This window comes from Salvelinus alpinus, chromosome 20, assembly GCF_045679555.1.
Source record: "Salvelinus alpinus chromosome 20, SLU_Salpinus.1, whole genome shotgun sequence".
Taxonomy (NCBI): Eukaryota; Metazoa; Chordata; class Actinopteri; order Salmoniformes; family Salmonidae; genus Salvelinus; species Salvelinus alpinus.
In genome coordinates, this window is record NC_092105.1 from 43,271,172 (window position 1) to 43,293,921 (window position 22,750).

General features: G+C 44.0%; 1 protein-coding gene across 2 annotated transcripts in view; it reads right to left on the reverse strand.

The window, feature by feature from the left end:
• Positions 1 to 22,750, reverse strand: part of LOC139546922 (myosin light chain kinase, smooth muscle-like) — a 95,223-nt gene that overhangs the window by 50,170 nt on the left and 22,303 nt on the right. Inside the window, exons 4-9 of one of the 2 annotated variants that reach the window (XM_071355879.1) lie at positions 15,741 to 15,948; positions 14,287 to 14,332; positions 2,227 to 2,392; positions 1,766 to 1,931; positions 1,509 to 1,530; positions 779 to 1,350 (exon numbers count right to left, since the gene is read on the reverse strand). In XM_071355879.1, the coding sequence (XP_071211980.1) occupies positions 779 to 1,350; positions 1,509 to 1,530; positions 1,766 to 1,931; positions 2,227 to 2,392; positions 14,287 to 14,332; positions 15,741 to 15,948 (1,180 nt within the window). Of the gene's footprint in view, positions 1 to 778; positions 1,351 to 1,504; positions 1,531 to 1,765; positions 1,932 to 2,226; positions 2,393 to 14,286; positions 14,333 to 15,740; positions 15,949 to 22,750 lie in introns of those variants that run through there. The other variant, XM_071355880.1, reaches the window with a different exon arrangement.

A 22,750-nucleotide genomic window follows, 5' to 3' on the forward strand; every position in this document is an offset into this window, starting at 1 on the left:
CCCACCACCACCATAGGGCATTCTGTTCACAACGTTGACATCAGAAAATCGTCTGCCACCTGCCCAGTACAGTTGAAACCGTGTGACAGTGACCATTGAAGGTCAAGACCCTGATGAGGACGACGAGCATGCAGATGAGCTTCACTGGGACGGTTTCTGACAGTTCTTCGGTTGTGCAAAACCCCAGTTTCATCAGCTGTCCGGGTGGCTGGTCTCAGACCATCCCGCAAGTGAAGAAGCCGGATGTGGAGGTCCTGGGCTGGCGTGGTTACACTTGGTCTATGGTTGTGAGGCCGGTTGGACGTACAGTACTGCCAAATTCTCAAAAACAAAGTTGGAGGTGGCTCATGGTAGAGAAATTAACATTAAATTCTCTGGCAACAGCTCTGGTGGACATTCCTACAGTCAGCATGCCAATTGCACACTCCCTCTAAACTTGAGACATCTGTGGCATTGTGTAGTGACAAAACTGCACATTTTAGCGTGGCCTTTTATTTGTCCCAAGCACAAGGTGCACCTGTGTAATGATCATGCTGTATAATCACCTTTTTTATATGCCACACCTGTCAGGTGGATGGATTATCTTGGCAAAGGTTAAATGCTCACTAACAGGGATGTAAACATATTTCTGCACCACATTTTAGAGGAATAAGATGTTTGTGCACAAGGAACATTTCTGGGACCTTTTATTTCAGGTCATGAAACATGGGAGCAACACTTTACATGTTGTGTTTATATTTTTGTTCAATATAATACACCATAAGACGTTTTGAATCACCTTGGCATTTGAATACGACTTTGGTCCCCTCTTTAGTGTCCTGGCTCTGAGGTACAGAGTCAAATTTTGGTGGAGCTCCAGGAGTCACTGCTGCCCTCGCTGACCTGCTCTCTCTGGCCTGCCTTCTAGTCTCTCTAGTGGGCTCTGGAGATGGCTGTGGGGGGCTCAGGACTCCCACTGGGGGGGTCTTCACCCTATCCCTTGTATCCCTCTCAGGGGCTATGTTGTGTGGGTCTGGGCTGGTCCTAGCAGCCCCCTGGCCTCTTAGATGGTGTTGCAGAGTGGTGGAGCTGGCAGCCTTTGGGGTTGCCATCCCAGGCTTTCTAGGGGCCTCATCCGGCAGGTCTGCAGGGGGCTTGGGAGACGCCATGGTGGCCTTCCATGTTGCTTTGGTCAGCTCTGTGCTGTCTTTGGTCTCCCTGGTGAGTGTGGTGAGTCTCTCTCTGGTCTCAGTCCTGTCTCCTGTCTTGGTAGGTGAACGCCGGTCAGCGAGCAGGCCGTTACTTGTGTGCTTGACTTCGGGTGAGTCAGTTGTCTTTGGGACAGGGGCCACCAGAGCAGAGGGACCAAGGCTGTAGAGGTAACACATTGTCAAAGGATTGAATATTTAACTGTAGAGAAATTCTTGTGGAGTTATTTGGTGGAAATGTATACATCTCATGAAAATAATTGCTCATGTAATCACACAGTAATATTACAATGCAGGGAATGGTATGAGATACATACTCACATGCCAGCCTCACTGCCTGAACCTAAAAAGGAAAGGATGCACACTGAATTTCCTCTCAAATACAACAAAAAAAGTCCCAAATATAACTTGATATTCAGAACTGGCAACGCTGATGATTTACTGTGAAGTTATAGCACTCATGTCTGTGTCCCAAATGGCACCCTATATAGTGGACCCTAGTCAAAAGAAGTGCACTACAAAAGGGGAAAGGTGCTATTTGGGACACAGGTTGTGTGTTGATGGCTGCAGTATCTTACCCTGAACATTCAGCTCTGCTGTAGCCGTGGCCTTCCCAGCACTGTTGGCCACAGAGCAGGTGTACATTCCTGCATCGTCCACACATACGTCTCGGATCTCCAGGAAGTGGATTCCCGACTTCTCAAACATGTTGAAGTGGGAAGAAGTATGAAGCTCTTCATCTCCCTGTGGACACCCATCAAAGAGAAAAAGTGATAAAGTGGGAGAGAGAGAGAGAGAGAGAGAGAGAGAGAGAGAGATGTCAGAGATTAAGACTCACCATCCTACATGTTTGAAAGACAATACACCATCTCTGTTCTAACCAGAGTTGCAAAATGTAGATGTTAACTTTCCCAAATGTCATGCTTATTCCCTCCTAATTCAAAACAATATTCAAACTGGAATTTGGAAAATTCTGGAAAACCTGGGAATTTTGGGAAAGTTACTGAGATTACTAAACCTTCTCTCTGTTCCATCTCACCTTAAGCCAGGTAACCAGGGGCTGTGGGCGTCCTGTGATTTTGGCAGAGAACTTGCCACTCTGTCCCATTCGGACAAAGATGCGTGAGGGCCTTGTCACAAACTTAGGGGGGCTCTCCCCCCAGATACTGGGCATGCTCTCCATGGTTGACACTCCAAACCGCCCGCTGGAGTCAGAGAAAACACAACCACTCACTACCTCAGCATCCAAATATGTGTCTGCTTAATCACACCACTTGAATAAACAAATTCCATTTGAATAATGACTTAATATAGTAATATGAGTGACTGACAGACTATATTTACAGGCAGTGGCTGCGGATCCGACTTTTCTGGGATTTTTCATCTGCAGCACTCAAAAGATCCGGAGCTTCCCGAAGCTTCTGCGCAATGACAGAGTCTATCAAACCTTAGGAACACCTTCCGAATATTGAGTTACACCCCCCCTCCCCCTTACTTTAAATCCACAACTTGGATCCCTCCACAGCCTCAGATGATCTAGATAGTTTTTCTAACCTCTCTGCATTACAACCAAATTATGATAAGTGTACTACATTTAAGCAATAAGGTACGAGGGAGTGTGGTATATTGGCCATATACCACAAACCCCTGAGGTGCCTTATTGCTATTATAAACTGGTGACCAACGTAATTAGAGCAGTACAAATAAATGTTTTGTCATACCCGTGGTATAAGGTCTGATATACCACAGATGTCAGCCAATCAGCATTCAGGGCTCGAACCACCCAGTTTATAATATGTATTGGATCACCAAAAAATGTAACTTTTACATTACCGTGTAGTTTACCAATAAAATAGTCTGACGGTCAAGTGGACATACTCGGTATTCAAAGAAATGATCTCACTACAATACATTTTAATAGAAAGTTAGCAAAAACAGATCTTGCTACAGTGGAAAGGAAAATACCTTTCTATTTGTGGAAAAATCACCCTGATTAACTATTTAGTCATCTGCCTGTTTAACTTATTTTTTAATCATATGAGCAAAACATTTTCTTTTCTTTGGAACAGCAAGCCAGACAACATTAAACAGGCCTATTTCTATAATGAACATGAATTCGGAGAGCAGAAATTATTAAATATTAAAGCATTACACTTCTCACTAAAGGCTTCAGTCATACAAAAGCTATACTTAAAACCCGAACTGGTTCTCTAGCAAGAATGTGTCACCCCATGTTCAGGAATGGGCTTTACAATCTCTCACTTTAGGTTATTTGAAAATGAAAAAATCTCGAAAATAATCGCTATTTTTAAAACAAGCCATAGAAAGTTGGTTGCAATTTCAGTTTAATCCACCAGAAAAGATAGAACAAACAACAAATATTATGGTTAAACTCAAATATACTAATTGATTAAAAAAACAATATCTTTGGTTATAATCTTTGTAAATGACATCATAAATTGTCACACATGCAGCAAACGAAAATATATGGACATTTCAGCTCTACTCAAAATGCTAACTATTTCAGCATTACCGCAAAAATGGAGGCGGCAAGTGGAAGGGGGAAAAAGTAAGGAACATGTCTGTTGGCCCTGCTTTAAAGACCAAAATTGTCTAAAGAAAATGGTGATACTTTATTTATACGGATACAACCATCCCAGCTATGCAGATTTTGCTGGGAAGAGACAGAATAATTATCAAATCAAATTTTATTGGTCACATACAGTACCCATGGTTAGCAGATGTTATTGCGAGTGTAGCGAAATGCTTGTGCTTCTAGTTCCGACAGTGCTGCAATATGTAATCTAACAATTCCACAAACTACCTAATGCACACAAAGTAAAGACTAAGAATATATACATATAAATATATGGATGAGCAATGACAGGAGGCATAGGCAAGATGCAATAGATGGTATAAAATAGATAGGATATGAGTAATGCAAGATATGCAAACATTATTAAAGTGGCATTATTTAAAGTGACTAGTGATCCATTTATTAAAGTGGCCAATGATTTCAAGTCTGTATGTAGGCAGCAGCCTCTCTGTGTTAGTGATGGCTGTTTAACAGTCTGATGGTCTAGTGGCCGGGGACTTCAATGCAGGGAAACTTAAATCCGTTTGACCAAATTTCTATCAGCATGTTAAATGTGCAACCAGAGGAAAAAAATAAAAAATAAAAAAACAAACTCTGGACCATCTTTACTCCACACACAGAGATGCATACAAAGCTCTCCCCCGCCCTCCGTTTGGTAAATCTGACCATAATTATATCCTCCTGATTCCTGCTTACAAGCAAAAATTAAAGCAGGAAGCACCAGTGACTAGATCAATAAAAAAGTGGTCAGATGAAGCAGATGCTAAGCTACAGAACTGTTTTGCTAGCACAGACTGGAATATCTTCCGGGATTCCTCCGATGGCATTGAGGAGTACACCACATCAGTCACTGGCTTTATCAATAAGTGCATTGAGGATGTCGTGCCCACAGTGACTGTACGTACATACCCCAACCTGAAGCCATGGATTACAGGCAACATTCGCACTGAGCTAAAGGGTAGAGCTGCCGCGTTCAAGGAGCGGGACACTAACCCGGAAGCTTATAAGAAATCCCGCTATGCCCTCCGATGAACCATCAAACAGGTAAAGCGTCAAAAAAGATTGAATCGTACAACACCGGCTCCTCTGGCAGGGCCTGCAAAATACTATAGACTACAAAGGGAAGCCGAGAGCTGCTCAGTGACACGAGCCTACCAGGCGAGCTAAATTACTTATATGCTCGCTTCGAGGCAAGTAACATGGAAACATGCATGAGAGCATGAGCTGTTCCGGACGACTGTGTGATCACGCTCGTCCAACTTAATTGAGGAAAATAAGAACAATCCAAAATTTCTTTTTGATACTGTTGCAAAGCTAACTAAAAAGCAGCATTCCCCAAGAGAGGATGGCTTTCACTTCAGCAGTAATACATTCATGAACTTCTTTGAGGAAAAAATCATGATCATTAGAAAGCAAATTACGGACTCCTCTTTAAATCTGCATATTCCTCCAGGGCTTAGCTGTCCTGGATCTGCACAGCTCTGCCAGGGCCTGGGATCGGGAGAGACACTTAAGTGTTTTAGTACTATATCTCGACACAATGATGAAAATAATCATGGCCTCTAAACCTTCAAGCTGCATACTGGATCCTATTCCTACTAAACTACTGAAAGAGCTGCTTCCTGTGCTTGGCCCTCCTATGTTGAACATAATAAACGGCTCTCTATCCACCGGATGTGTACCAAACTCACTAAAAGTGGCAGTAATAAAGCCTCTCTTGAAAAAGCCAAACCTTGACCCAGAAAATATAAAAAACTAATCGGCCTATATCGAATCTTCCATTCCTCTCAAAAATTTTAGAAAAAGCTGTTGCGCAGCAACTCACTGCCTTCCTGAAGACAAACAATGTATACGAAATGCTTCAGTCTGGTTTTAGACCCCATCATAGCACTGAGACTGCACTTGTGAAGGTGGTAAATGACTTTTTAATGGCGTCAGACCGAGGCTCTGCATCTGTCCTCGTGCTACTAGACCTTAGTGCTGCCTTTGACACCATCGATCACCACATTCTTTTGGAGAGACTGGAAACCCAAATTGGTCTACACGGACAAGTTCTGGCCTGGTTTAGATCTTACCTGTCGGAAAGATATCAGTTTGTCTCTGTGAATGGTTTGTCCTCTGACAAATCAACTGTACATTTCGGTGTTCCACAAGGTTCCGTTTTAGGACCACTATTGTTTTCACTATATATTTTACCTCTTGGGGATGTTATTCGAAAACATAATGTTAACTTTCACTGCTATGCGGATGACACACAGCTGTACATTTCAATGAAACATGGTGAAGCCCCAAAATTGCCCTCGCTAGAAGCCTGTGTTTCAGACATAAGGAAGTGGATGGCTGCAAACTTTCTACTTTTAAACTCGGACAAAACAGAGATGCTTGTTCTAGGTCCCAAGAAACAAAGAGATCTTCTGTTAAATCTGACAATTAATCTTGATGGTTGTAAAGTCGTCTCAAATAAAACTGTGAAGGACCTCGGCGTTACTCTTGACCCTGATCTCTCTTTTGACGAACATATCAAGACTGTTTCAAGGACAGCTTTTTTCCATCTACGTAACATTGCAAAAATCAGAAATCTTCTGTCCAAAAATGATGCAGAAAAATTAATCCATGCATTTGTTACTTCTAGGTTAGACTACTGCAATGCTCTACTTTCCGGCTACCCGGATAAAGCACTAAATACTAACTTCAGTTAGTGCTAAATACGGCTGCTAGAATCCTGACTAGAACCAAGAAATTTGATCATATTACTCCAGTGCTAGCTTCCCTACACTGGCTTCCTGTTAAGGCAAGGGCTGATTTCAAGGTTTTACTGTTAACCTATAAAGCGTTACATGGGCTTGCTCCTACCTATCTTTCCGAGTTGGTCCTGCCGTACATACCTACACGTACGCTACGGTCACAAGACGCAGGCCTCCTAATTGTCCCTAGAATTTCTAAGCAAACAGCTGGAGGCAGGGCTTTCGCCTATAGAGCTCCATTTTTATGGAATTGTCTGCCTACCCATGTGAGAGACGCAGACTCGGTCTCAACCTTTAAGTCTTTACTGAAGACTCATCTCTTCAGTAGGTCATATGATTGAGTGTAGTCTGGCCCAGGAGTGTGAAGGTGAACGGAAAGGCTCTGGAGCAACGAACCCCCCTTGCTGTCTCTGCCTGGCCGGTTCCCCTCTCTCCACTGGGATTCTCTGCCTCTAACCCTATTACAGGGGCTGAGTCACTGGCTTACTGGTGCTCTTTCATGCCGTCCCTGGGAGGGGTGCGTCACTTGAGTGGGTTGAGTTACTGACGTGATCTTCCTGTCTGGGTTGGCGCCCCCCCTTGGTTTGTGCTGTGGTGGAGATCTTTGTGGGCTATACTCGGCCTTGTCTCAGGATTGTAAGTTGGTGGTTGAAGATATCCCTCTAGTGGTGTGGGGGCTGTGCTTTGGCAAAGTGGGTGGGGTTATATCCTTCCTGTTTGGCCCTGTCCGGGGGTTTCTTCTGATGGGGCCACAGTGTCTCCTGACCCCTCCTGTCTCAGCCTCCAGTATTTATGCTGCAGTAGTTTATGTGTCGGGGGGCTAGGGTCAGTTGGTTATACCTGGAGTACTTCTCCTATCTTATCCAGTGTCCTGTGTGAATTTAAGTATGCTCTCTCTAATTCTCTCGTTCTCTCTTTCTTTCTCTCTCTCGGAGGACCTGAGCCCTAGGACCATACGTCACGGCAAACCGGGCATGATGACTCCTTGCTGTCCCCAGTCCGCCTGGCCTTGCTGCTATTCCAGTTTCAACTGTTCTGCCTGCGGTTATGGAACGCCTACCTGTCCCAGACCTGCTGTTTTCAACTCTTAATGATCGGCTATGAAAAGCCAACTGATATTTATTCCTGATTATTATTTGACCATGCTTGTCATTTATGAACATTTTGAAAATCTTGGCTCTCTCTAATTCTCTCTTTCTTTCTCTCTCTCGGAGGACCTGAGCCCTAGGACCATACGTCAGGACTACCAGGCATGATGACTCCTTGCTGTCCCCAGTCCACCTGGCCTTGCTGCTATTCCAGTTTCAACTGTTCTGCCTCCGGTTATGGAACCGCCACCTGTCCCAGACCTGCTATTTTCAACTCTTAATGATCGGCTATGAAAAGCCAACTGAAAATTATTCATGATTATTATTTGACCATGCTTGTCACTTATGAATATTTTGAACATCTTGGCATAGTTCTGTTATAATCTCCACCCGGCACAGCCAGAAGAGGACTGGCCACCCCTCATAGCCTGGTTCCTCTCTAGGTTTCTTCCTAGGTTTTGGCCTTTCTAGGGAGTTTTTCCTAGCCACCGTGCTTCTACACCTGCATTGCTTGCTGTTTGGGGTTTTAGGCTGGGTTTCTGTACAGCACTTCGAGATATTAGCTGATGTACGAAGGGCTATATAAAATAAACTTGAAGTGAAGTCACAGCCGATGTAAGAACTTTAAACAGGTCAACATTCACAAGGCCGCAGGGCCAGATGGATTACCAAGATATGTAAGCATGCGCTGACCAACTGGCTTCACTGACATTTTCAACCTCTCCCTGTCTGAGTCTGTAATACCAACACGTTTCAAGCAGACCACCATAGTCCCTGTGCCCAAGAAGACTAAAGTAACCTGCCTAAATGACTACCGACCCGTAGCACTCACGTCTGTAAGGCTGGTCATAGCTCACATCAACACCATTATCCCAGAAACCCTAGACCCACTCCAATTTGCATACCACACCAACAGATCCACAGATGATGCAATCTCTATTGCCCTCCACACTGCCCTTTCCCACCTGGACAAAAGGAACACCTATGTGAGAATGCTATTCATTGACTACAGCTCAGCGTTCAACACCATAGTGCCCTCAAAGCTCATCACTAAGCTAAGGACCCTGGGACTAAACACCTCCCTCTGCAACTGGAAACCTGGACTTCCTGGCGGGCTGCCAACAACACATCCGCCATGCTAATCCGCAACACAGGGGCCCCTCAGGGGTGCGTGCTCAGTCCCCTCCTGTACTCCCTGTTCACTCATGACTACATGGCCAGGCACGACTCCAACACCATCATTACGTTTGCCGATGACACAACAGTGGTAGGCCTGATCAACAACAACGATGAGACAGACCATAGGGGGGAGGTCAGAGACCTGGCCGTTTGGTGCAAGGACAACAACCTCTCCCTCAATGTGATCAAGACGAAGGAGATGATTGTGGACTACAGGAAAATGAGCACCGAGCACGCTCGTTCTCATCGACGGGGCTGCAGTGGAGCTGGTTGAGAGCGTCAAGTTCCTTGGTGTCCACATCACCAACAAACTATCACGGTCCAAACACACCAAGACACACCACCCTTTTTCACACTGCTGCTACTCTGTCTTATCTATGCAAAATCACTTTAACTCTACATACATGTACATATTACCTCAATTACCAAATCAAATTTTATTGGTCACATACACATGGTTAGCAGGTGTTAATGCGAGTGTAGCAAAATGCTTGTGCTTCTAGTTCCGAGCAGTCATTACCGTGCAGTAATGACTAACCTGAACCTGTGCCCCTGCACCAGTATCCCCTGTATATAGCCTCGCTACTGTTATTTTAGTGCTGCTCTTTAATTATTTGTTACTTGTCTATTTTACCTAGACCCACGCAAATTTGCATACAGCCTCAACAGATCCACAAATGACGCAATCACAATTGCACTTCATACTGCCCTCTCCCACCTGGACAAGAGGGGAAATAACTGTGAGAATGCTGTTCATAGACTACAGCTCAGCATTCAACACCATAGTCCCCTCCAAGCTAGGGACCCTGGGACTGAACAACTCTCTCTGCAACTGGATCCTGGACTTTCTGACAGGTCGGCCCCAGGCAGTAAGGGTAGGCAACAACAACTCCGGGACGCTGACCCTCAACACGGGGGCCCCTCAGGGATGTGTGCTTAGTTCCCTTCTGTACTTCCTGTTCACTCACGACTGTGTGGCCTCGCATGACCCCAACACCATCATCCTTGGCATCCACATCACTAACGACTTAACATGGTCCACACACACCCGCACAGTTGTGAAGAGGGCATGGCAGTGCCTCTCCCCATCAGGAGGCAGAAAATATTTGTCATGGGCCCTCAGATCCTCAAAAAGCTGCACCATGTTGACAGGCTGCATCACTACTTCGTATAGCAATTGCACCGCCCTTCACCGCAAATAACTACAAAGGGTGGTGCCGACAACCCAGTGACATCACTGGGGCTGAGCTCCCTGCCATCCAGTACCTCTATATCAGGCAGTGACAAAGGAATGACCGAAAAATTGACAAAGACTCCAACCACCCAAGCCATAGATTGTTCACTCTGCTACAGTCCAGAAAACAATATCGGAGCATCGGCTCTTGGACCAACAGGCTCCGAGACAGCAGTCTTATGGCTTGGGGGTAGAAGCTAAATAACCAGACTGCTAAATAGTCAATTAATAGTACCCAAACTATCTGGACTGACTATCTTGCACTTGACGCTATGCACACACACTAGACTTGATATATACACACCCACACAAATCCCTCACATTCAAACACTACATACGCACTGACACAAACATACATGCATTCACACACGCAGACTCACACTTTTACACATTTTATTAGTCACATGCGCCAAATACAACAGGTGTAGACCTTAGTGAAATGCTTACTTAAGAGCCCCTAACCAACAATGCAGTAAAAATAAGAAATAAAAGTAACAAGTAATTGAAGAACAGCAGTAAAACAACAATAGCGAGACTATATACGGGGGGGGGGGGGGGTACTGGTACAGGATCAATGTGCGGGGGCAACAGTTAGTTGAGGTAATATGTACATGTAGGTAGAGTTATTAAAATGTCTATGCATAGATAACAACAGAGAGTAGCAGTGGTGTAAAAGAGGGGGGGGGGGGGGGGGCAATGCAAATAGTCCGGGTAGCCATTTCATTAGGTGTTCAGGAGTCTTATGGCTTGCGGGTAGAAGCTGTTTAGAAGCCTTTTGTACCTAGACTTGGCGGTCCGGTACCGCTTGCCGTATGGTAGCAGAGAGTACAGTCTATGACTAGGGTGGCTGGAGTCTTTGACAATTTTTAGGGCCTTCCTCTGACACCGCATGGTATATAGGTCCTGGATGGCAGGGAGCTTGGCCCCAGTGATGTACTGGGCTGTTCGCACTACCTTCTGTAGTGCCTTGCGGTCAGAGGCCGAGCAGTTGCCATACCAGGCAGTGATGCAACCAGTCAAGATGCTCTCGATGGTGCAGCTATAAAACCTTTTGAGGATCTGAGGACCCATGCCAAATCTTTTCAGTCTCCTGAGGGGGAATAGGTCTTCACGACTGTCTTGGTGTGCTTGGACCATGTTAGCTTGTTGGTGATGTGGACACCAAGGAACTTGAAGCGCAAAATCTGCTCCACTGCAGCCCCATCGATGAGAATGGGTCATCTTTTTCCTGTAGTCCACAATCATCTCCTTTGTCTTGATCACGTTGAGGGAGAGGTTGTTGTCCTGGCACTACATGGCCAGGTCTCTTACCCTTTTCCCTATAGGTGAGCGTTTTATTGTTTGCTTATGGCGGAATACAGCTCATTCAGTGCTGTCTTAATGCCAGCCTCTGTGTTGGTATGTAAGCTATGAAAAATACAGATACAAATCTCTAGGTAGATGGTGTGGTCTACAGCTTATCATGAGATACTCTACCTCAGGTGAGCAATAGCTCGAGACTTCCTTAAATATCGTGCACCAGCTGTTATTTACAATAATACATAGCCAGCCGCCCCTTGTCTTACCAGACGCCACTGTTCTATCCTGCCGGTACAGCATATAACCAGCCAGCTGTATTTAATAGTGTCGTTGTTCAGCCATGACTCCGTGAAGCATAAGATATTACAGTTTTGAATGTCCCATTGATAGTTTAATCTTGTGCGTACAGTGAGGGAAAAAAGTATTTGATCCCCTGCTGATTTTGTACGTTTGCCCACTGACAAAGATATTATCAGTCTATAATTTTAATGGTAGGTTTATTTGAACAGTGAGAGACAGAATAACAACAAAAATATCCAGAAAAATGCATGTCAAAAATGTTATAAATTGATTTGCATTTTAATGAGGGAAATAAGTATTTGACCCCTTCTCAATCAAAAAGATTTCTGGCTCCCAGGTGTCTTTCATACAGGTAACGAACGGAGATTAGGAGCACACTCTTAAAGGGAGTGCTCCTAATCTCAGTTTCTTACCTGTATAAAAGATACCTGTCCACAGAAGCAATCAATCAATCAGATTCCAAACTCTCCACCATGGCCAAGACCAAAGAGCTCTCCAAGGATGTCAGGGACAAGATTGTAGACCTACACAAGGCTGGAATGGGCTACAAGACCATCGCCAAGCAGCTTGGTGAGAAGGTGACAACAGTTTCTGTGATTATTCGCAAATGGAAGAAACACAAAAGACCTGTCAATCTCCCTCAGCCTGGGGCTCCATGCAAGATCTCACCTCGTGAAGTTGCAATGATCATGAGAACGGTGAGGAATCAGCCCAGAACTACACAGGAGGATCTTGTCAATGATCTCAAGGCAGCTGGGACCATAGTCATCAAGAAAACAATTGGTAACACACTATGCCGTGAAGGACTGAAATCCTGCAGCGCCCGCAAGGTCCCCCTGCTCAAGAAAGCACATATACATGCCCGTCTGAAGTTTGCCAATGAACATCTGAATGATTCAGAGGACAACTGGGTGAACGTGTTGTGGTCAGATGAGACCAAAATGGAGTTCTTTGGCATCAACCCAACTTGCCGTGTTTGGAGGAGGAGGAATGCTGCCTATGACCCCAAGAAACCATCCCCACCGTCAAACATGGAGGTGGAAACATTATGCTTTGGGGGTGTTTTTCTGCTAAAGGGACAGGACAACTTCACCGCATCAAAGGGACGATGGACGGGGCCATGTACCGTCAAATCTTGGGTGAAAACCTCCTTCCCTCAGCCAGGGTATTGAAAATGGGTCGTGGATGGGTATTCCAGCATGACAATGACCCAAAACACATGGCCAAGGCAACAAAGGAGTGGCTCAAGAAGAAGCACATTAAGGTCCTGGAGTGGCCTAGCCAGTGTCCAGACCTTAATCCCATAGAAAATCTGTGGAGGGAGCTGAAGGTTCGAGTTGCCAAACGTCAGCCTCAAAACCTTAATGACTTGAAGAAGATCTGCAAAGAGGAGTGGGACAAAATCCCTCCTGAGATGTGTGCAAACCTGGTGGCCAACTACAAGAAACGTCTGACCTCTGTGATTGCCAACAAGGGTTTTGCCACCAAGTACTAAGTCATGTTTTGCAGAGGGGTCAAATACTTATTTCCCTCATTAAAATGCAAATCAATTCATAAAATTTTTGACATGCGTTTTCTGGATTTTTTTGTTGATATTCTGTCTCTCACTGTTCAAATAAACCTACCATTAAAATTATAGACTGATCATTTCTTTGTCAGTGGGCAAACGTACAAAATCAGCAGGGGATCAAATACTTTTTTCCCTCACTGTAGGTCATCTATTTTATTCTCCAAAGAATGCACGTTTGCTAGCAGAATAGAAGGAAGTAGGGGTTTATTCGATTGCCTACGAATTCTCAGAAGGCAGCAGGGTGGCTATTTGAAGAATAACATTTATTTTTCATTTGTTTAACACTTTTTTGGTTACTACATGATTCCATATGTGTTATTTCATAGTTTGTCTTCACTATTATTCTCCAATGTAGAAAATAGTAAAAATAAAGAAAAACCCTTGAATAGGTGTTCCATAACTTTTGACCCGTTTAATTTGTGTGTGTTTAACTTTAATTTGTAGGCTAGGTTGTAGCAACCTCGATAGGTATAGGGAAAATTTGAGTATCATGTAGTAGCCCAAACCTATCGATGTTACATTGAGCTGGGTGAATGGAATATGAATGACAGTCATCCAATATGCTGTATAGAAATAATGCCAATCTCATTAAAAAAATGTCCTCCCTAATCTTAAATGACACAGACCGCCACTGTTGCATACATTGATTCCGCTTTGATCTAACTTTATTAAACAAGCACCATTACCGTTCGTCTGAGCAGACGGTTCTCTGCGTATAGAGAATTTACACATGCGCAGAATGTGATCCGCACGTGCAAAAGCTTCGGGAAGCTCCGGATCTTTTTAGTGCAGCGGACTAAAGATCCCGAAAAAGTTGGATTCGCAGCCATATTTATAACACCAAGATAGCATTTTGATGAACAATATTCTGAAAATAAAAAATGGCCAGAACGATGAAACAGGACAGTAAGGTTGATTTAAACACCCCCATGATGCCACCATTTGCAAAGAAAGGATACTCCCCAAATGGCAACCTATTCACTATATAGTGCATTACGTTTGACACGGGTGCATAGGGCTCTGGTCAAAAGTAGTGCACTATATATAGGGAATTTGGTGCCATTTGGGACGCAGGCACATATACCTTACCCTGTTCTACTGGAGGAGGGGAGGCTGGATTTCTTCCCTGTGTTCCCTATGAGAGATGGAAAACACGCCTCAGATAAGGAATAAGAAACACCATGTGCATCCCAAATGGCATCCTATTCCCTAAGTAGTGCACTATATAAGGAATAGGGTGCCATTGGGGAGACAGAGAATAGATTGCTGGTTCAAGTCCAGCAGCACGAGTGTAAATGAATGTGCACTGTGCAGTGTTGAAGAATGCTTCAGATCTCAGTGCAATGGCCCCTTGTTACAGAGGTCATGCTCCATATGTATCTGTTAGTGTTCAGTGAGCCAGAGGTGCCTAAATAGCTGTTTATGATCTTGTAAAGCTTAACGAACGTGGAGGACGTCTGAATGTTTACATACTTCTCCGTGGAAAGTAGTAGGTGCCAGCCCGCCTCTTTCATGCACAATGTAACGTAAGTATCCACAGTGTAAACATTGGAAATGCAAAAGGCACAGCTGGCATGGTATACACAAAGGAATTTGGAAATCAAAGTGTGCCAATAACACTTATGCTAACAGGAAGAAAAAGTTCCTGAAGCCTTCCATGTGGATATTATAATGGCAGCATCCCAAATGGCACCAGATTCCTTATTTAGTGCACTACTTTTGACCAGGGCTTATAGGGCTCTGGTCAAAAGTAGTGCACTATACAGTATAGGGAATAGGGGGACATTTGGGACAAATCCTCTGCTGGCTTTGCCATCGGTTACTCTAATGAGTTCCTTCTGAACAGGGAATTAGAATTAGTATTCAACCTTATTCTTACTATTACATAGAGTTAAAAACATAACTTGGGAACAGCACAAAAGCCTATGTACAATACGTATGACAGGACGTCTTATATTTTATGAAGTAAAATAAATGCGGTGCCATTAAAAATACTTGGCACAGTCTTGGTTTAATTTCACATGAGGTATTGAGGCCGTGCACATTTCCCAGTCTACTGTCTATGCTACATTTCAAAGGAGAAACAAAGGCTGTGGACCCCGCCCAATTATTATTTATTTGTATTTAACCTTTATTTAAATAGGCAAGTCAATCAAGAACAAGTTCTTATTTACAATGACGTCCTACCCAGGCCAAACCCTAATGACGCTGGGCCAATTGTGCGCCGCCCTATGGGACTCCCAATCACGGTCGGTTATGATACAGCTTGGAATCGAACCAGGGTCTGTAGTGACGCCTCTAGCACCGAGATGCAGTGCCTTAGACCGCTGTGCCACTCGGGAGCCCAATTGTCAACAGACCATTCTATTATTTCTGATTGGCTGATGGAGAGTGTTAGGTTGCCTTCCAAATAGCACCCTGTTCCCTATATAGCACACAACGTTTGGACAGAGGTCTATGGCAGGCTCTGGTCAAAAGTAATGCACTATATAGGGAATGAGTGCCATTTGGGACACAGTTTTATTGGACAGCTGCGGCTGTACCTTCTATAGTGATCTCCACTGTGACCTGGCGGCTCCCAGCATCGTTGACAGCCTCACATGTGTAACGCCCTGCATCCTCCTCCTGGACACCGTGTACCACCAGGCTGAAGGTTCCACGGCTACTCTGTTCCATGACGAACCGCTCTCCAGCTATCACCGCTTTCCCATTCCTGGACCACGTGACCTGGGGCTCAGGGTATCCTCTCACCTGGGGATAGATGGATGTACCTCAGTGGATTTTAACACAGAGCATCAGTGGTTAATGGTCCTGGTTGAAACAAAACAGTTGATACGGTTAACATCAGCACTAATATCCCTGTGAAGTGGCACGGTGGATTCCTCAGTGAGGAAGTTGGTAGCGCTGCAATGTCCAGGAAGAGGCGTTTATTTACAGTGAGGATTTACAGTGAGGACAGTATGTACAATACGCGCTTTCCGTGATAGACTGACCAGGTGAATCCAGGTGAAAGCTATGATCCCTTTTTGATGTCTCTTGTTAAATCCACTCAGTGTAGATGAAGGGGAGGAGACTGGTTAAAGAAGGATTTAGAAGGTTTGAGACAATTGAGACATGGATTGTGTATGTGTGCCATTCAGAGGGTGAATGAGCAAGACAAAAGATTCAAGTGCCTTTGAAGAGGGTATGATAGTAGGTGCCAGGCAGACCGATTTGAGTGTGTCAAGAACTGCAAAGCTGCCCAGTTTTTCACGCTCAACAGTCTCCCGTGTGCATCAATAATGTCCCACCACCCAATGGACATCCAGCCAACTTGACAACAGTGGGAAGCACTGGAGTCAACATGGGCCAGCATCCCTGTGGAACATTTGACACCTTGTAGAGTCCATGCCACGACAAATTGAGGCTGTTCTGAGGGCAAAAGGGAGGGCTGCAACTCAATATTAGGAAGGTGTTCCTAATGTTTTGTCCACAGTGCATGTATCACATTCCCATGAACATAACTCTATCATAATCAATAAACAGTTTCCATAAGCAATGACTGGTTTTTAATGAGCAGGTCAAAATATTAGGGCATGGACTGACACCAGCTCCATGACAATCTCTATGTGTGCACAAAAGCATAGTGTGTTCACTTCCACCCTTTTCCATTAACATAATCTTCTCAATACAATTGGAGTCGGAGCACAGGAACTCACTGGGTGTGTGAAACTGACAATCTGTGGCCCATAGCCTAATTAAAGCGGATACAAATCAATAATTAGATGTAGAAACAAAATGGACACGGCAAACTATGATATTTACAAAAACACAAAATGATAAACATTGATATCAGTAACTAGCAAGCGAAATGGAAAGCTACTGATTACCCTTAACGGTTCCTACTTCCTGGAATACAAAAAAACACATTGTTTTATTATCTCTGTGTTCTGGTTTCCAACTAAACCTAATTTCCTCAACTTCATTCCTTTTTCTTAGTGCATAACTCAAGTTCCTAGTCCTTTCCGACATTTCAATTCTCTCAATGCTCTTTTTCTGACATGGCCCAGGTCAGTAGCCATCACTCATCACGCCACTTGTCAAGAGTGGCGTACAACACTGGTGCTGAAACAGCACAGGAAGTTAACTAGCAAAAATTAAACAGGTACAGAAGATCTATTAAACCACCTTTCTCTGATTCATCTCAGTTCTAGTTGACTTCCCTAATCTCACTACAGCTTGTTTTCTCAGAAATCTTTGAAGCATCACAAATCTGCAGGCAGAGGCCACAGCTAATAAGGACAGGGGATGGGCACACTCTGTTTCCACTGGTGGCATGCCAACAATCCTCGTCTTGAACCCTGGGGACTTTAAACATTGTATCTCGGAGGAGAACCACGGTAAACCCAAACTCTGCAATTACAAGCCCCTCGCAAAGACAACTTGTTTTGAATGAACAGAAAAGCTAACGAGAAATGGAAATTGTTAACCACTGCAACGGATTTCAGATTGAACATACAAATGAATAAGGCTCGACTGCTCGTAGAGAATAGAATGACTCCGTATGCCACCCAAAACTCTGAGGCGAGCTAAAAAAAAGCACAGGTCCAGCCTCGCTCTTTAATCGACCACTCACATTCCAGCCTGTCAAACTGGCCTCTCTCAGTTTCAATCAAATATTACCTCTGTTGTACCCAGTTCTCCGAAGGCTTGCCCAAAAACAGCAGTATTAAAAGCCGTTATTAAATCAAACGGACACTGGCATTTCCTTGAAAACTCAGCTGCTTGAGGCTCAGTGCCACAGACATTTCGAGCAGACTTCGGACTTCTCATTCCTAAAGCTTCTTGTGGTCATCTCTGGGCCTCAAACATCCTGAATGAGCAAGTTGACATGCTGAGTATAGGAAAAACACTGGGTTGTTTACACACCAAGTCAAGTTTCTACATGCCAGAAAACAGACACAAGTACCAAGAGAAAACGGGTTGAAAACAAAAGGTTGTGACAAGACTACGGTCCAATGCACTGGTAGCAGAGGGGCCCTGACTGCTGATCCACCCAGAACATACAAACCTAGCTTCTAAAGACTACCAAAATACCCAAGAGTGCAAGAAGAAGACAAGTAAAAAGGGAACAAAGCAAGGAATATTCTCTCTAGTTCTTGTTGAGTCATGCTACTGGTACCCAATGTATCACCACAACAAGGGTACTACTTGCTATAACAAGGCTAATACTTACGGGATAAAAGCAGCCTTGACAGTGAAATCCCCTCGTAATGAAGAGAGAAACTGATTAAAGGGAAGCTGCAAAGTTTGTTCGTTTAATCATGTAAGCAGCGATTTCCACTACCACCGTTTCCATGTGAAGAAACCAGAAAGGACATTTTGATCCCTCGTGTCTTCAGACCAGTCGCTGCTCCAAATCAAAAACGTCCCAAATTGCACCCTATACACTATTTAGTGCACTACTTCAGACCAGGGCTTTGGTCAAAAAGTAGTGCCGTATATGGAGAATAGGGTGCTATTTGGGACGAACCCCTGGTCTTTTTCATTCCCCAAGAAATTGGCCTATGGTTAATTTGTCCCAGTAGTTCTCTAAATGCCTTGTACTCGGAATGACTTTTCAACTTCGTATTCTGGAAGACACCTGTAGTGGATTACTGCTGGCGTTGGCCTCTGACGGAGACTCTAGGAGAAGAATTGTCTACTGGCTATTGCTCAACAGACATTCATCAGAACCTATTCATGTATTCCCACCTGCATTGTAGCATACATCACACAAAGTTGTGATTTCTACCACTGGATGGGGTCAGAATACAGTATGTTTGCGTCCCAAATTGGCACACTATTCCCAGACAGAAAAACTGATAACACCACAACCGAGCATTGTCTGGTCATTTGATGATGTTGAGTGATCAATAAGTTGACTCTCCCAGTGCTGTGAATAGCCACTGTCTACATGATGGTGAGGAATCCCACATCACTTAAGGACACGGAGTTAATGTTTAGTCCTGAGCTAACATTCCATTGGAAGGAAAATACTGAAGTATTTAACTGATTGTATCAACATTGAAACAACCTGATGTCTCCATCACATCAACCTTTTATTTTTCCTGGCTTCACTGACACTGTCAAGCCACACTGCCAAATAGCTGCTATGAATTACACATGCAAGAGACAATCACCAGTGTTTAACTACCGTTCCTAACAATGGCCAGTGGATAGATGAGACGAGGAAGAAGGCCTTCAAAATGTAGCCAATGGACACCATTAACCAATGTAACATTTGAATGTAACCAGCAGAAGAAGAAAGATGGCCTCTTCTCCAACACTGGTTAGAGAAGTGAGCTGAGCGGTGAAAAAGGGTGGAGCCGTGTAGGAATAGCCTAGCACTGGTCCACATCTGCTTTCAATAGGCGAGCACTTTCAACCACCATCAGGTTTCTGGCAGCATACCTTTCACAGAGTTAACATGGAGCCTCCCTCGCATGCTGTTCCCCCTATATTTTCCTACTGGCTCGTAATTATGTAATATTGCATTCTTCTTCCCTTGGCAGGCCAATAAATGACTAGGAGGCTGGGGGAGAGAGAGAGAGAGGCATGTCAGACGCCTGCCTCCATGCTGGTGGACATTCCTCGTCTTCACAGGAGCATCCCCTCTTATTGAAAACATGGCTCTGGAGCATGACAAAAACCACGCCTGCCGGGAAGGGAAAGGCCATGTACTGTAAATGACAGGCAGCAGGACCAGATAACCTCAAATGGTGACACTAGGCTGGTTCACTTGCTATTCTGTCAAAGGAAAAACATTACGAATGTATTTCCTGTATAATTTTCAGGAGAGGATGCAATTATGCCACAACAATAATCCTGAAGCACCAGCCTTTGACATACATTTAAGTCATTTAGAAGACGCTCTTTACCAGAGTAACTTACAGTATTGAGTGCATACATTTTCGTAATGGTCCCCCCGCAGGAATCAAACCCACAACCCTGGCGTTGCAAGCACCATGCTCTACCAACTGAGCCAGACAGGACACTGATTTACACATCAATGTTCTCCAACTCTGATCTGGTAGAGCTTCTGGTTTTTCTTGTCCATTGAACATCAACAGAGAGGAGACAGCACAAACATCCCTCTGCAATGAAACCTAGCAGAGCCAGTCGCTCCCCTGGGCCAAGACCGGAGACAAATAATCGTTGCAACCCTAACTCCTTCCAGAAGCAGTTCAGATACTATATGGGCATCTGCATCGGGCTGAAACACCGACTAGAGTAGAACATGCACAAATCTGACAAGAGAAATCAAGTTTCCCCTACGCGACACAGAACATTTGAAAAGTCTCCAATCTGGACGAGCATAAGAACGGCACCCGACACTATACTGCCTATACGCCCTGGTCAACAGTAGTGCACTATATAGGGAATGGGGTGCCATTTGGGACACAGCCGTAAGGAGAGGTGATGAATCTTGCCTTCAGTAGTGATGGATGCTGCCTGGGACAGCAACAGAACAAAGTAACAAACTCCTTGACACATTACCTCCTCCTGGGAGCCGGGAAACATCTGTGCACTTGATACCCTTGTTTTGAAGGCCTGTAAATCGTAGGTGGTGGGAGGCCGCCTCAAGTGTGTGTGTGCCTGTAGCATTTGGCTGGCAGATGTCGGAGGTGTTTCATCACATCGATACTAAAGAACCTATCGTCTTAGGGTTGGTGTTGAACATACAGTACCCACACAAACCTTAAAAAAAAAATATTAAAAAAAATTCCTTCGCCAAGATTCTCTCACAGCACACAAACATGTTTTCGCACCGTCACATTTTCAGGTACTACTGTAAAACTCCCCAAAATGTAACAGTTGGAGATACATTCTGCATTGTTTCAGCTCATCCAAGCAGAACTGGAGCTGACTGGGTTCTGTTCCAGCAGCTCTGAAAAAAACTATTCCTCAGGAAGCAAGTCACAAGACTAAGATATTTTAATCCCTATGAAGACGCATTCCATAGATCTACTGTCTCAGCACCTGACCGGGATTCAAATACTATTTGAATTCTTTCAGATACTTTGAGCATTTGCTCTAGCCTGCCTGGAGTTGCAGATGGGCGGAGTTTACAGTTTTGGGACTATTTTATTGGTCCATTAAGCCATGCAATCTCAATCAAGCACAGATCAAGCGTTTGAAATGATTTCAAATAGTATTTGAACCCAGGTCAGCTCAGCACTGGACAGTCAGGCTGCACTAAATCAGACACTGCACTGCTGGCTCTCTTCCTCTCCTAACAAGCATGTCACCCTCATCACAACCAACCAATCACTCACAAAGGATTACAAACTGATGTGTAAGGAGGAGAGACTAGACTGTCTTCAAAACAAAAATACACATCCTTCAAAATACATTAGTTGATTGTTGGATTTATTGTTAGTTTGATATCAACAGTAATGTCTCACATTTAGCGGTAATGGAAATGCAAAATTGTGTTAGAATCAGACAAATATTACTGTATGAAGGTTAAAACGCCAAAACAGTAAAAGGTTACGGAAAGAGCTAGAGAATTAGAAGGTATTGTTATTGTTGGGCCAATGTGCAGCACAGGAATGCAAGTGAGGAACAGACACAGGTGTCTGTGTTTAGGAACTTTAAATAACCATGTTTTATCCATACTGTTAATGTGCCAGAACAGAAGTGACCCAGACGAGCAGTCCGCCTGGGGAAATTATTTCCATTATCTGTTTTACAGTAAAGCTTTATTAACGATATTCAAGTTAGCTGTACTTAAAGTAGTTTCAATATCACAATGGGTGACTATACCCAAAATGAACCCATAGAATTACATATTAGGATCTCTATGTATGAACCTACAGTATCTCAGACCAGAGTGCTATAATGGGGTTCTACAAGAATAGTTCCCCCAAACTGGAGCCCCTTCTAATGCAACAGTTGGTTCTATGCTCTCAGGAAACGGCTCCAGACTTAACCACTGTAGGCCTAAGCCCTTAAATCGCAATATATACTACTATGGAATTGTTTTAAGATGGTCATAAATGTATAATTGAGCCATTTGCTTTACTGCTATAGCCCATAGAAACGCATTGAATAAAACATGAATAAATGGCAAAACAGACAGTCAAAAAATTTAATCATAACCGTCCAATATCGGAGCGATATAGAACTAAGCGATAAAGAACTAAGCAGGAAATCTGGAATCCTCCAACCAGGATTTCTGGAAAACCTGGGAATTTGGGGGGGAAGTAACCAGAATTTTGCAACCATAAATAGAATCCTTATGATTTTCCCCCTATTCACATTTCATCCAATACAACTGGAATCTGTTAAGATCTTAAATACATTTCTAGACAAATGAAAATAAACCCGGAGATTAGGGTGACGCAGAGAGGAGCGGTAAGTTTCCTGTGTGAGTGATTTAGACATGTGGAGCACTACAGGTAGCAGTGGTGGTCCACACATGTTATCAACTATGTATGTAACAAGTCTGTATATAACAGCTAAACAAGGTAGTATATTTATCTAACAATCAAGAACCTGCAGTGGGTTTAACAATGTTTTTTTTCAGCAA